Source organism: Echeneis naucrates, chromosome 23 (assembly GCF_900963305.1).
Source record: "Echeneis naucrates chromosome 23, fEcheNa1.1, whole genome shotgun sequence".
NCBI classification, from domain to species: Eukaryota; Metazoa; Chordata; class Actinopteri; order Carangiformes; family Echeneidae; genus Echeneis; species Echeneis naucrates.
The window spans coordinates 9,393,383-9,407,210 of NC_042533.1; the positions used below are offsets into that span (position 1 = coordinate 9,393,383).

The 13,828-nt window shown below is 41.4% G+C and overlaps 4 protein-coding genes across 5 annotated transcripts; 2 read left to right on the top strand and 2 right to left on the bottom strand.

Moving 5' to 3' along the window:
* The first annotated feature begins 11 nt into the window (after positions 1 to 11).
* On the top strand, positions 12 to 1,462 carry stmp1 (short transmembrane mitochondrial protein 1). The gene is made up of 3 exons (XM_029495418.1): positions 12 to 171; positions 417 to 470; positions 1,033 to 1,462. The coding sequence occupies exons 1-3, from the start codon at positions 157 to 159 to the stop codon at positions 1,102 to 1,104; spliced, it is 141 nt and encodes a 46-aa protein (XP_029351278.1). The 5' UTR covers positions 12 to 156; the 3' UTR covers positions 1,105 to 1,462.
* On the bottom strand, positions 1,039 to 2,387 carry smkr1 (small lysine rich protein 1). Of its 2 annotated transcripts, none has more exons than XM_029495416.1 (3): positions 2,290 to 2,387; positions 2,077 to 2,120; positions 1,039 to 1,988 (listed from the first exon to the last, which is right to left on the bottom strand). In XM_029495416.1, the coding sequence occupies exons 2-3, from the start codon at positions 2,077 to 2,079 to the stop codon at positions 1,767 to 1,769; spliced, it is 225 nt and encodes a 74-aa protein (XP_029351276.1). In that variant the 5' UTR covers positions 2,080 to 2,120; positions 2,290 to 2,387; the 3' UTR covers positions 1,039 to 1,766. The 2 variants fall into 2 exon arrangements, with proteins under 2 accessions (XP_029351276.1, XP_029351277.1); XM_029495417.1 differs by having other exon boundaries at positions 2,077 to 2,116; positions 2,290 to 2,327.
* dhx57 (DEAH (Asp-Glu-Ala-Asp/His) box polypeptide 57) lies at positions 2,308 to 12,113 on the bottom strand. Its single transcript, XM_029495411.1, has 25 exons — positions 12,075 to 12,113; positions 11,471 to 11,504; positions 11,196 to 11,369; positions 10,804 to 11,100; positions 10,467 to 10,670; positions 9,427 to 10,319; positions 9,133 to 9,314; positions 8,912 to 9,033; positions 8,427 to 8,622; positions 7,977 to 8,101; positions 7,665 to 7,798; positions 7,532 to 7,586; positions 7,192 to 7,406; positions 6,942 to 7,058; positions 6,739 to 6,835; positions 6,289 to 6,462; positions 5,894 to 6,094; positions 5,354 to 5,630; positions 5,072 to 5,167; positions 4,868 to 4,948; positions 4,570 to 4,707; positions 4,262 to 4,336; positions 4,023 to 4,157; positions 3,722 to 3,922; positions 2,308 to 3,528 (listed from the first exon to the last, which is right to left on the bottom strand). The coding sequence occupies exons 3-25, from the start codon at positions 11,363 to 11,365 to the stop codon at positions 3,385 to 3,387; spliced, it is 4,329 nt and encodes a 1,442-aa protein (XP_029351271.1). The 5' UTR covers positions 11,366 to 11,369; positions 11,471 to 11,504; positions 12,075 to 12,113; the 3' UTR covers positions 2,308 to 3,384.
* Positions 12,114 to 12,557: 444 nt separating this feature from the next.
* morn2 (MORN repeat containing 2) lies at positions 12,558 to 13,526 on the top strand. Its single transcript, XM_029495705.1, has 5 exons — positions 12,558 to 12,564; positions 12,783 to 12,833; positions 12,920 to 13,026; positions 13,147 to 13,283; positions 13,406 to 13,526. The coding sequence occupies exons 1-5, from the start codon at positions 12,558 to 12,560 to the stop codon at positions 13,524 to 13,526; spliced, it is 423 nt and encodes a 140-aa protein (XP_029351565.1).
* The last annotated feature ends 302 nt before the right edge of the window (positions 13,527 to 13,828 follow it).

Here is a 13,828-nt window from a genome sequence, read left to right on the forward strand (position 1 = left end):
TCTTGCGCATGCGTGTCCTCGCTGCTGCTGACAAGCTAGCCTCGTCAGTCAAGCGGTTCGGCTGGCTTCACTTTGCGGGGCTTTGAAACTGCTTCCTGCTTTCTAGTCTGCGTTAGTTTGTAGGAGACAATCCTGCAGTGACTTCGTTAATCCACGATGCTGCAGTTCTTGGTGAGTTGAATGGGCACTGTCTGTCATCAGGATGCTGTGAGATGTTAGTGAAGCTAGCTTAGCTAACGTGTTAGCGTATTGACAGCTGGCTGTCAGTGGACTTTTCCTGTTGGAGTAAACTAACCCTCAAAAAGATAATGGTCAACTATGCTACCATGGTTAAGCTAAGCTAATAAACGTTGTGTCAAGGTACGGCTGGGTTCGATATTTAGGCTTTTCATGACTTTTTTTGTCGCGTCTTCCAGGCTGGCTTCACGCTTGGGAATGTTGTGGGGATGTACCTCGCTCAGAACTATGATGTAAGTCTGTAAACCTGGTGATCAGTGCTCAGTGAGTCTGCTCCATCTTTACCACACCGTCCTCTCAGTGCCTTTTCATTTGGTGCACCCAGATGAACCGTTAACGCCACCATTTTAAGGAACTCCTCAAAAACTTTAGTTATATGAACATATTAATGGTGGAAATTCAGTTTCAGGTCACTCGGCAGATGTGGTACGAAGTAGATGGCTGCTAGTAAACTACTGAAAATACAAACTGGCATAGAGAACTGGACTAAATTATTTATTTCACATGCCCATCATTACAGGGTCTGTCTATAATAATGATTTGTTTAAATGAATACTGTTTAGGTTTGCCACTCCAAAATATTAAGTATATATTAAAAAAGCAATATTAATTATGTTCTGTTGTGAAAAAGTAAAAGAATAATATTGATAATGGCTCACAGTTGTGACTAGCCCTCAGGCCGTTGAAAAATTTGGCCTGATACACTGAACATATTCTGGACAGAATATCTGAAACACCTCTGTATAATATCATACAATGTAAAATTGTCTGACACTATTGCTGTTTCATGCCAAGGTCCCCAACATAGCAAAGAAAATCGAGGCTTTTAAGAAAGACGTGGAGGCCAAGAAGAAGCCACCAGAGTGAGGGAAGAAGCACCATGTCACAACGAAGAACTGATTTACTCCACAAAGGAACTTTATTATACAGGATTATGGTGTGAGTGTACATTTGATAAAAGGACAGAAAATAGAAAACACGAGAAGATTAACAGTGCCTGGACCAGTATTTGTTTCTTCCTTTAGTTTTATAGGCATGTTCTCATAGTAGCCTATTTTTATAAGATAAATTATGCATAGATTGGATATAAAGAATATTATAGCTAACTAATGGGATGCTTTATGTTCTGTATTATGGCACTGCCAGGTGGCCTTTTCTACAATGCACTGTGGTGTTTTAACTTCCTCATAATGTTGCCCAAAATAAATATAGTGTACATCTGCTCTTCTTTGTCATATTCCACTAAATTAAGAGAGATGCTTTCACAGGCTTTCAGATTGTTAAACAGCTGCCAAGCATTTTATGGGTGAAAACAATTCTGAATCATTCAACATACAATAAAGTTGCTGATGAAAATGTTAGTCTTTGTTTTATGGATTAAGAATTTTACTCTGGACTGCAGTTAAAACTAAAACTAATTTAATTAGAACGTTATTACTTATTTGTCCATTAGATGGTGCCATTACAGGTTATTTAAAAGTAGCCCTCATCTTAATAGGGGAAAAATTCTTCAGTTTGGTGGGAGCACTTTACTTTTTCTTCTTTTTGTTTGATCGTGGCCACCCAAAGCCTCTGAATTTCAGACAGTCAGCAGCATTGTGAGCAATGTAGTATAGATTCTCCATGGCTGTGGGGCTAAGGATGTCTGCGTCTGTCTTTGTGGATTTGACATTAGAGGACCTCTTTTTGGGTGGTTTTGGCCCATTCTTCCTGATGGGCCTAGAACTGTGGGACCTCAATTTTCTGGTAGACTGAAGAAAATACAAGTGATATAATAAGTTTTGGTCTGATTTTTTTCATGTTGACAGTGTTGAAAAACTATGGGTTGAAAATGCTTACCATTGTGAAAAATGTCAGTTGTTTCCAGTGTGGAGGTTATCTACCTTTATGGGAGAAAAAAAAAAAAAAACAGGCAGCATAAAATAGCTACTACACAGAGAAGATTACTTAGAGAAATTAAATTAACTATTAAGATAAGCAAGATGATTTAATGAATGCATCATACTTTCTTTTGCAAAACAGATTAAACAATAGTAGATTCATAGATCTTACCAGCTTTGGACTTTGGCACTGTAGTAAGTGGAAAGTGATTGACTTCAACTCAGACAGTGATTCCCCATTTGTTTATGTCCTGTTGTCATAGAGACTGAATGGACTGACAAATGTAGGGGCTGGCCTCTTCCACAAGCCTGTAAATGTCTCTGCTGCATATTAAGTGCAGCTAGGCTTCAAGTGCAACACTTAGGACATTAGTGCAAGAAGTAAAAGCAAACAAAGAAAAATATATCACCAACCAAGTATTTTATCTTTTTCATTTTTAGTGCAGTGGAATTCATTACTTGCTAAGACAATAAGCTTTCAGATTCTTTGGCAACATCCACCAATTCTCCTGAATTAAAAAGCCCTTGCATTCACATTGTGAGAGTGAAGTTTTGACATCACTGTTATATTTAAATACATTCAGTAAATGTAAAACAACCAAATTCCATGCAGTTCTTGAATCTGTCTACCATGCATTACAAATAAATAGCCACAACCATAACAAGTACGCAGTATCTGTGGGTATGACAAATCCAATATGGACCCAAGACAATTATTAGTTGTGAGCAATATACCCACAACTCAAATAAAACTGCCATGCATACAAATTGTATCTGACATCATATTCAACAATAAGTGTGCCAATTTACTGCACATAAAGTAGTAGTATGGCATTAAAGAGAAGAGAAAAGCTTTTCTACTGTTGGGTTTCGTAGATAGCAAAATAAGACAGTTCCAGCAGTACTAATGCTGGAGGTTCGTACATCAACTGCATAGAGCCCTCTTTGTCTTTCAAGGCCCAAAAGCTTCTGGCACAGCAACACAATAATAGCATTTTTCAAACTAATATTGTGGTAAAGTGCCAGGTGGCAACAGGTTGGTGTGGTGACTCTTTCTACACCAGAGAACTTCACTTAAAGTAAAATATCTGCCCAGGCAATCTGTTTAATAGTACATTTTCAGGGTTGTTTGGTCAGTTTTCCCTAAAGAATGATTTAACCTATTTAAGATGAATATATAGCAGAGCTACAGAAGCACAAACACATGAATATTACAGAGCTTCATGCATTTATGCCCTTCAGGGTGACCGAAAGGTTTGTTACAGAGCTACTGTGTAGAGATGAGGTGGACGATCATGTGGATGATGCGGGATCCGCGGGGGCAGCTGCACAGATCCATGCTTGGGTTCCTGATTTTGTCCTCCAACAGTTGGTCTAGCTCCCAGCGCAACTCCTTGACCAACTCAGCCACCTGGGGGACACATAAGTTTAATCTGTGAATCATAAAGCACATTAAACAGCATTGCAGGCAGCTTGTAAACTTTTCACAACATCCTCCCACGCTGAGTTTTGGACCACATCTTTATTCATTATGAAAATATCTATCTTTTTTTAATGGACCTTTGAGGGATATGTATCGATTCTTAGCTAGTGTTATCGCTGACCTGATGGGAGGCCGCTGCAAATCGGATCCATCCATCATCCAGGGAGATGACAAACTCTCCCTTGTGTAGTTCTACATTGACCTGGCCACCTCCAAACAGCACCAGTGGGTAAACAGAGACCATGCTGCAGTCCCTGATGAAGACACGGCTGGTTTTGACCTTCTCATGGTAAACCAGGTAGGGGCTGCTGTAGTGACGAACCTTGAAGGCCAAGAAAAGAGTCACAGGACTTGTTTTGTTTTGCTTGTTTGTTTGTTTCTGATGAATGTAGTAACTTGTCCTTTGATTGTTTTAATCTCACCATGTAATTCACAGACGAAGGGTGCACATGAACACAGCCATCATTCTTGGTCATGAAGCGAAGCTCATTGGCTTTAGGTTGCATCTTCATAGCTCCTTTGCTGGTCATCTTGTAGTTTCCCTGAGGACTTCGTACCTGGATCAGAGTGCCAAACACAGAGGAGGAGCATATCAGGAATGAGACAGATTTATAATGCTATCACTGGCTTTTTGATTCAAACATCAAGAAATAATGTCCACCTGCACCACATTGGGATAGAGGGCAGCACATAGCATGGCAGACATCAGACGAATGTTTTCTGAGTTCAGGTTAGCCTGGAAGAGAATGATATTTGGCATTTATTCATCATCATTGGTTTTTCTCAAAAAGAAAAGCTACATTGTTGAGTCTAAAACATCTGTGGAGACTCACTGAGTGTGTGCACCTTATGCAACTGAAACTAATCTCTACAAAGTGAGATGGATAAATATAGCATATGAAGCAAAATATACAACTGATACACAATGTATTTAAACAACAAATGATACAGTTCCAGCATGTGTGTGACCTCAGGACCAGTAGCCTCTAGGACTCCATCAGTGCCTGTGGAGCACATGCGTTCTATAATCCTGGCCCTCAGTCCCTCCTTGATGAAGCCAATGTCAGACAGCAGCTCAGCAAACTGCCTTTTCAGACTGGCAATCTCCTGCACACACACACAAACACACAAATATAACTCAAAGAAAAAAACTTATCAGCATTTGTGATGCCACGGTGGGTCCCCTCCTAAAGTATTCACTGAACATGTCTCCAACAAGAACAGCATTACACATTAATAAGAGACTAGACTGAAAGCAGTGTCTGACCTGTAAACCTCGCCAAGACAGAAAGTTGTCCCTGCAGTAAAGGAAGCCGGCCCGGTGACTTGTCTTTGCAGCACACCATCCCTTTAACAGAGGCCAAAACCCATCACATTAAAAAAAGCATACTAGATTAAAAAAATATGGCAATTTTGTTACAAATAAATATTGTCTTGGAAGTAAGTCCAGATCTATGAACTCAGTCAGCACCTTATACGCCTGTAGCAAAGCAAGATGGTCACTATTGGCCAAGGCAAATGCCAGTTTTTTCTCATTGGCTTCCTCTCGCTTATCCCATGGAGACACCTAAAAAACAAAAAGAGGACCAGCTTCAAAAACAATTTTTACTTAGATGGATAATAATCATGCAGAGATTCATTATCTGGTTAAGCAACTATGCTGGATACTGCATGTGCCCATAGCTAAGTAAAAAATTATAAGCAACACATATGGCTTCTCAATGGTGGCACATGGTCACACACAGTTCCTTACAAAAGGTGATTTGAAGGCCAGACTGGCAGCGATGGTGAGTGCTGGGTCAAGGCAGCGAAAGATGGCACCAAACAGCATGAGTTTCCCAATGCGCACATCGACAGGCAGGCAGGCCAGGTGGTAGCCCAGTGGAGTCAACATCTCATCTGCAGTTAGAGCGCCAAGGTCCTGTAGGCGCTGCTTGGCTGCATCCAAGCTTTCCATAGCTGGAGGTTCAATGAGCCGAGAGAAGACAGACTCTAGAGTCTGCTTGGCAAATACATCCAGGACTTTGATGCTGTCCAAGAGAGGGTGGAATAGTTAATACTTTCCTGGGAATCAACAGTTTTGTATTATTCTAGTGCCACAGGTAAAGCCTGGTGGGAAAAATGACCAGAGCTGATTGGACAAAACCTAACCCTCCATGTCCAGGCCAATTTTCTCTGGTGGCTATTTCAATAATAAATCCTAATGCCTTTGTAACACATAAACACCTAATATTCACATTTACAGACAGCAAAGCAGATTGGCACTGTACAAAGAGCAAACAGATGGATCTACCGGAGGCAGAGCTGCTCCAGAGGAACTCTCTGGATCTCAGGCAGCTGTTGTTCTGCCAGCTGGTGTTGGAAGCAGTGGCTGGTGAAGAGGTGGAAACAGACACCCGAGGCCACACGACCTGCTCGACCCTTCCTCTGCAGTGCGTTGGCCCGTGAAACCCATGAGTCCTCTAAGCTCTCCATACTTTTAGATGCATCGTATCTGAAAATGTAACAAAAGACTTAAGAAAAACTGACAAATATGATTTGTATTTCAGTCATGTTAAGACCGAATACCAGTAGATTCTAAAACTGCAAAAAAAAGTGTGATATAATTAACAGAAACCAAAAGGTTATATAATGTCATAATTAACACTTTACTTAATATTTCTTAACTTTAGCAAAACATTACTTTACCTTTTCTCCTTCATTTTGCCAGAGTCAATGACGTATACAACATCATCAATGGTTACAGAGGTTTCTGCAATGTTGGTGGAGATGATAATCTTTGTGACACCATCTGGGGGACGACTGAAAACCGCCTGTTGCTCCTCATTGGACAAGGTTGAGTGAAGTGGGTACACCACACACCTGATGTGGGACGTATAATCATATTTGACATGTATCCAGCTTTTATTTCCCATTGTATTTAGCTATGGAAACAGTAATGTAATGGTACCAGAAATAATTTCACAGACAGACATTTGACATATGGGGTTTCTCATTTCTTATATGAATCATTTTACTGTACACACCTTGGAAAAGAAAAAACAGGCTCTTATGCCTGTGTTTTTATTTCCTGTTTTTAAAAAAAGTAAAGACCATTGAAGTTCCTGCAGGAACACATAAGTGCCTCTACACACTGACCTGGTTGCACCCCTGTTGTTGAACATTCTGTTGGACTGGAGCTGTTCATAAAGCATCTTTATCTCAGCCAAGCCTGGTAAAAACACAAGCACTGCGCCTGGGCACAGAAACCACAAGATCACACCAACATAGCAAAACCATAAAACTACACAAGTGCCAAGCATTTGCCTGGAGAAGGCTGAACACAGAGCATGTCTTCTTACCTGGAGGATAGCTGTGTTTTCCATCCACAATCCACTCCAATATGCCCTCCACCAGGTCCATGTTGATCTTGTCTAAATCCATTGCAGCAATGGTCTTGAGTACAGACTTCTTAGTATCTGTTTCGACAGCAATACAAAATGTGGCATGAATGATAGGTAAGCAGCAGCAGTCCACTTGAGTAAAACCCAGATGGTGTTGTTTGAGGCCCATCATAAAATCAGTTCAGTTTCATACTTGTTCTCAACTTACCTTTGTATCTGACTGTGAGATCCTGAAAGCTGAGCTGCTGGTCAGGGATTGAGTCTTTGACAAAGTCTTTCTTACAGAAAGACATAAAGTTCCACACATCGTCACCCAAGTCATCCACCATGTCCCTTGGTTCTCCTTTGCTTATTCGTCCACCCGTGGAAGACAAATTCTGTTTCCCTGAGCGCATGTAAGGACTGCCATCCTCAATAACATAGCTGGGAAAGGAAACGTGAATTGTGTGAACTGAGGCAGTACAAGAAATCTTAAATATCATCTTATGAGAACAGAGATAAAAAAAAAAAAGAGTTTAATTTATTTAGATGTAGAAGAATGTACATACCCAGTTTTAGCAATTGCATCTTCAAGAAAAAACTGGTCAACAGGGAAAGTTCGCCCTGGAAAAACAGATGTTTAGTGAATGATGTGTGAAAGGAATGTTGCCTGTCGTGTAAAATAAATACTACATGTATTACCTGGTATATGAATAGAAGGACAGTTGTAGAAATATTCAGAAAAGAGGTTGGCATTAAGCGTGGCACTCATGAGAATAATCTTCAGGTCTGGTCTCTGCACAATCAAGTCTTTGAGCACCAACAGGAGGAAGTCACTGATGAAAAGGAGGATATGACAGAAAGACAGTGAAAAAGATATTTAAAGTGTGCATCAGAAGGGAAAGACTATATTTCTAAAGCCTTTTTAGATTTCTTAAGGTCTAAAAGGGCTTTTTAAACGAGGATGAATGTACACTTTCTACAACAGTACATTAATAATCTGCATAGTCTCACCTCTCCTCTGTGCGCTCGTGCACTTCATCCACAATGACATGTGTGACACCTTTGAGATCTGCCTCACCTTCAAGTCTCCTCAATAACACACCCGTAGTGCAGTACAGGAGTCTAGTGGCTGATGACTGACAGAAGAGTGCATGGAGATTATTACATACATTTTTGCTGATGTTTTCAAAATTTAAAGTTCCGGGCCTTTTAAAAAATTAAAGATGCACTTTATTCCAAGTCATTTCGAGTGTGTAGCTTAAAATACTGTAGGCATAGATTTTACAATTACCTATACTTATTTATAAATGAATCTTAAAGTAAGTTTTTTTATCCTTTATCAAAGAATAACAAAAAACTAAATTGTGGATAGAATGATTGTGATTAATAAAACACATGAAATATGAACATTTCTTGTGTGGTTTTAGTTCTGTTTACACTTTATGTTAAATGTCCACATACCCTGACACTCTCCAGGCGTATCTGGTATCCGACTGAGTTACCCAGACGCTCTGCTCGCTCCTGAGCCACTCTCTGAGCCACAGAAATGGCAGAAATGCGGCGTGGTTGGGTACAGATAATGTTGGCCACCTGGTTCGCTGGACCACTTAATGAGGCATCTAGAATGAACTGTGGGATCTGAGTGGTCTTACCACATCTGCAAGGTAAACAGAAAAAACACCCCACATTGAATAAAATCATACATACAGTCAGGAGCAAAAAGATCAAGTTTGTATGACTAGTTTTAAATAAATTCTCAATTTTCTTCAAGTTTGACAATGTTTATTTCTTTTTTTCTTTTATATTGAGCTGAAGGAAAAACAACTCATTCAATTTATAGTTTGATGCCACTTCCAATTTTTCTGACATACTTTTTACGATTATTATTGAAATCAAATTAGAATTTTTGAATATGAATACTTGAGGTGGTTTTCTGTGTAACTCACCCTGTCATCCCACTGACAACAAGCACCTGACAATCCTCAAGCAGGTCCAGGATGTTCTCTCTTTCTTGCCAAGCTGGAAGATTCTTCCTCTGCTCCAGCATGGACCTGAAGCGCCTGGACAACTGGGTGAAGAGAAAGAAGAAAAAAATAATAAGTCATCACAATATGTGGAATAAAAAGTGTAAAAACAATGCTTTTTTTTTTTTTTACTGCAGTTTTACCTTTTTTTTCAAGAACTCTTGGCACAGCTTGCCATTTTCTTGCAGCAGGTTGCCGATCTTTAGGTTGTGCTTATTTACCATCTTCTTCCTGAGATTGACATAACTCTCGCTCTCAACTGGGACCTCATCTTCTTCATCCTCCTCCCTTTCCTCCAGCTCCTCTGCCTCACCTGTCCCTTTCACTTTAAAGACAGATGTAATTTATGAAGTGCATGAGCACATTAAAAGAATTCTCAGCTTTATTTAAAAATCACACAATAAATAAGTAAAGAGTAAATCACATTTTTGACTTACAATCACTGGGTCTCTGGTTACTGGGAGGGGCAGTCCTTCTGCTGTTAATGTGATTATTACTGCTTCTGCTTTCCTCAATGGCATTGCTCCTCACATTCTTACTCTTTGTGACAGCAAGTGAAGGAGGAGGTGCCACCACAACAGATGGAGGTGTGCTATACTTGTGATGACTGATACCCAACAGTTCTTTCATAGTAGCTTCATCCTCACATAAAGTGATTAGAGTGTAAACAACAGGTTCGCTGCTCTTTGCTGCAGCCAGCGCCTCTCCAAACAATCTCTCAGTCACACTGAGCCTCCCTGCTGCTCCAACAGACTCATCATTGGTGCTGAAGGCAACTATTGGTGCCTGAAATGGGTAACGATTTCCTTTGGGGAAACGGATTTCTAGTTCATACTTGGGTGGCGAATAACTGCTGAATCCAGACTGGCTTGGGCCCTTCAGGTCTGGGGAATCAGCGCCAGACCTCCCTTTGGAGGGAAGTTGGTGTTTAAATCTGCATTTGTCCCCAAAGCGGCAGCCTTGCCCTTTCAGATAAAATCTACACACGTCACGAATATTAACTCCTCCTCTGCCATTTCGACTCCCAACTTCTGCACCATTCTTGCCGCTGTTGTCTGAGAGGAACGGGACGTCAAGGCTTACAGTCCAGACTGCATTAGCAATGCGTTCACTGAAGCGCTCGCCGTAAATAGCAGCTAGGGCAAGAGCTTCCTCCTGCCTCTGGCTCAAGCACTCATCCATTGGCACCCCCTCAAGGCCATCAGGGGACACTGCTTTTTGGTCATAACGCTCACTAAAGACCTGGTGGAGGAGTTGTTCCAAACTGGCACCAAATTCCCCACCACTAGATTCCAGTGCCAGCTTACTGCGCTCCCTGTCAAATCCATACCTGAAAATGTAAGAAGACAAGATAAATATAGACAAAACTTTTTAGGTTTTTGCCAGCATAACAAAAAATTTTCATAATTTTAAACAAATGCAAGAAGCTTGTCAGTACCGACAAAATCAAAAACTCTCAGTGAATAAACTTGATCACCTGCAGAGTTTTCCTATGGCAAACAAGGAGATGGCAGGCTCAGGGGCAGGCCGTTCATCATCAGACTCTGTCTCATATGTTGGGCTATCTGCTCTCTCCACTGGCTCATCATTAGTAGCCCAAAACTGGCCCTCTTCACGGTGATCCAATTCATCATATTCCTCCTCCTCCTCTTCTTCCCCTGAATAATCCGAATCAGATTTGCTGAGGGAGAGAAGATAGCGTGAGGTCGTGTGCACTCAATAAAAAAAAATTAATAATTTTTTTCAGCATGTTAATAAGCCTTGGTCAACAGATAATTTAATGCAGCCCATTCCATGCATATAAATGTACTTACTCATAGGGCTCATCAAAGCCTTGAGTCTGCAGCTCCCGCAGCAGCTCCTTAAGCTGTTCTTGGTTCTCATTAGTCATGAAGATCCTCTGCAAAGGGGCAGTGCTCACCTCCGTCCTCATGCCTTCATCTGACTTTGGGCATGTTCTGGTCCTCACCAGGGAACTTGGGAGAGTTTTGCCACTGCTTTTCCAATCGCTTCTGCCATGCCCATCTCGATCCCTACCTCCCCTGCCTCCCCTCCCTCTACCTCCATCCCTGCCACCAGTACGGCTGCCACTGCCTCGTCCTTTGCCAGTTCTAAACAACAAAGTAAGGAGATAGGAGTTTCAAAGGGTTAAAATGAGGAAACCATAGTTATTTTTAAACTAGTTTTTTCTACTGTGAATTTGTACCTGCTGGAGTGAGAGGGTCCAAAATCAAGGCTGAAATCATCCCCATCATCCCACTGACCAGCTCCCCCTTTCCTTCCTCCTCCTCCTCCTCCACCTCCTCCTCCTCCTCTTGGCTTGTTGAATCTTCCCCCTCCTCTGTTGGGCTTGCCACCTCTTCGCTTTGCATTCATTATTCTGTGAAAACATTCTAGATCAGTTTGATCAAGCTTCAAAGTCGCATCACCAACATGTTATAGACTGCTGAGAATACTGCTGAAAGTTTGCACCCAGCTTACCTTCACTCAGTGTCCATTCATTGCAGGCAAGAATCTGAGAACAGAGACACAAAATGAACAGCTTGAATAAACCTTCCCGGTTCTGAGAGTTTCTAAAAAAGACTGAACACGCAGGAGAGGAGTGCTCGCTTCAGACAGCTACTCCACAGTGCAGAGCTCATTTGGCTGCAGGGTGGCACGTCGGTTCAAGTAGGAGCAAGGAGGTGGCTGACACACAGCGCTGGTGGCTACAATTATGCAATCAAACGCACACAACAACCCAACGAGGTCGGCCACAATTTCACTCCACCGGCTGGTTGACACTACGTTTTGTTTGCAAGTTAAAAAGACGAGTGTTTTTCGTATTACAAATAGCATCCTTGCGGGTGGAGTACGATTTGTTAAGTCCGTTTCATGTCTCAAGGCTGAACTAGCTACTAAGCTAGTACCCTCGCTCAACAATCTTGATTTACAGGCTAGCGTTAGCCCAGGTGTGAGAGCAAGTCACAAGTCAGGTCGAGGGGTCAGGTGGATAAAAGAAAAGCTTATAAAAATATATTGCAGTATATCATCACATTGATTAAAAGAATAAAACTAAACTTTCACTTGACAAGTAGGAACAAACCTGGGACAGCTGTACGAACCACCGGTAGCCTGCATGTCGTTGATTGGTTGAAACTCAGGAGTTCAAAGTTTCCTTTCCGGTGTCCCGAAACATTTGAGGTAAAAAGAATAAATAAAAATAATTTAACAAAATCCGGAGATAATTGTAATATATTAAACAGAATATGTGTTCGAATAAGATACAAAAGTATATTTTTTTAAAATTTATTTTACGCTTGAAAAAAGAAACAAACTAAGCTTCCGCTGCACCACATCGGTAACCACGGTAACGCTGGTACAACACAAACTGCTGACTGTGCGTACTTCAGATGAGACAGGGGTGTCTTCGGGGTAAATGGGCGATAAAAATAACATCCAGATAGCCTGTGTCCTTGCATTATTTTGTAATCGGTTGTGGTACTTTTCACGTCCCATAATTTGGCCGGCACACAGCGTTTCCTGTCGGTTGTGAAGGCCATCTGCCAGCTGGAACAAGCTGTCACGGATGTCTGGTGAGGTGTGATTGTGAAGATCTCTAACACACACACACACACACACACACACACACACGCGCTTAGATCCCCTGCCTTTGCTCACTACTGTCTAATGCCATTTTCATTTTCAGATAACCAGGAAAGCCACTCTTTAAATGTTTATGGTAAATATATACTTTATAAATATATTTTATTTATCTCACAGTCAAGGTGTTTAAAGGAAAATGTGTTTGCAGGGGATCCACTCATTAAGGCAACCTTCATCTTCCCGAATGGGGACAGATACGGTGAGTGGGAACTGATGACATACTTACACATTTTACATTAGACGTCACATTAGTTGTGTGACTGTCAGCTGATGTTTCCTCCACAGAGGGGGAGTGCAGCAGGTCTGCATCTGGAGCCCTGATGAGGAATGGTGTCGGTAAACACACCTCAGCAAATGGGATCATATACACTGGAGAGTGGCTTGAGGACAGGGTATTCATAATATATACCTAAATGTTCATTTGAAGTCGTGTGGCTAAAGCCTGTTGTATTATGTCTGTAGTTGTAGAACGGTTGCATGCTTGTGCTGTTTCACTGTGTCCCTTTCACCAGATGCATGGCCAAGGGACCTTGCGGTATCCCTCAGGAGCCCTGTATGAAGGACAATTCAAAGACAATACGTACCATGGCACAGGAACCTATACATTCCCCAACGGCTCTTCTTATAAAGGTCAATTTCACATGAACAGGTAAAAAGCAATGCATTACAGAAAGCAGCTAATCCCAGTGGAGGCCTTTGCATGGTTATATTCTAATTTTGTCTGAACAGTCATATCAAATATAAGATGTCTAACTTGAAGTGTATTTCTAGGTTGGAGGGAGATGGGGCTTTTACCAACACACAAGGACTCGTTTGGATGGGAGAGTTTCACGGCAAAGCAGCGCTGGGCCTGAAATTGCAGCATGACATTTCAGTAAAACCAGCATTGTAGTACTGTGGTGTGTAAAACCATGTATCATGCAGCCTTTCTACATCAAACTGGAGTGTGTTAGAGAAGATATTTCTTTTGTCTCAGACTTGCATATGATGCGGATGATGTGATCAATTTGCCCCTGTGTGTGTGTGAGTGGAAGCTTTGTGTTTGAACAAGCTCTCCCCTCTCAGTCATTGACTGAATTGCTCCCTCAGCTACTAATTAATTAGTTCACAAATAATCACATTTGTTGAACACTGTTTATTAAGCAACTCTGATATTGTAATTTGTCATTCTATTTAATAGTGCCTCTATGGATC

Coding starts and splice junctions, on each gene's coding strand:
- stmp1 (XM_029495418.1), top strand. Junction 471..1,032: donor ACCTCGCTCAGAACTATGAT/GTAAGTCTGTAA, acceptor TTTCATGCCAAG/GTCCCCAACATAGCAAAGAA.
- dhx57 (XM_029495411.1), bottom strand. CDS start 11,365: ATGAATGCAAAGCGAAGAGGTGGCAAGCCCAACAGAGGAGGGGGAAGA. Junction 6,095..6,288: donor GGCAAAATGAAGGAGAAAAG/GTAAAGTAATGT, acceptor TTACATTTTCAG/ATACGATGCATCTAAAAGTA. Junction 5,168..5,353: donor TGGCCTTCAAATCACCTTTT/GTAAGGAACTGT, acceptor TTTGTTTTTTAG/GTGTCTCCATGGGATAAGCG.
- morn2 (XM_029495705.1), top strand. Junction 12,834..12,919: donor CCCGAATGGGGACAGATACG/GTGAGTGGGAAC, acceptor TTTCCTCCACAG/AGGGGGAGTGCAGCAGGTCT. Junction 13,284..13,405: donor GGTCAATTTCACATGAACAG/GTAAAAAGCAAT, acceptor GTGTATTTCTAG/GTTGGAGGGAGATGGGGCTT.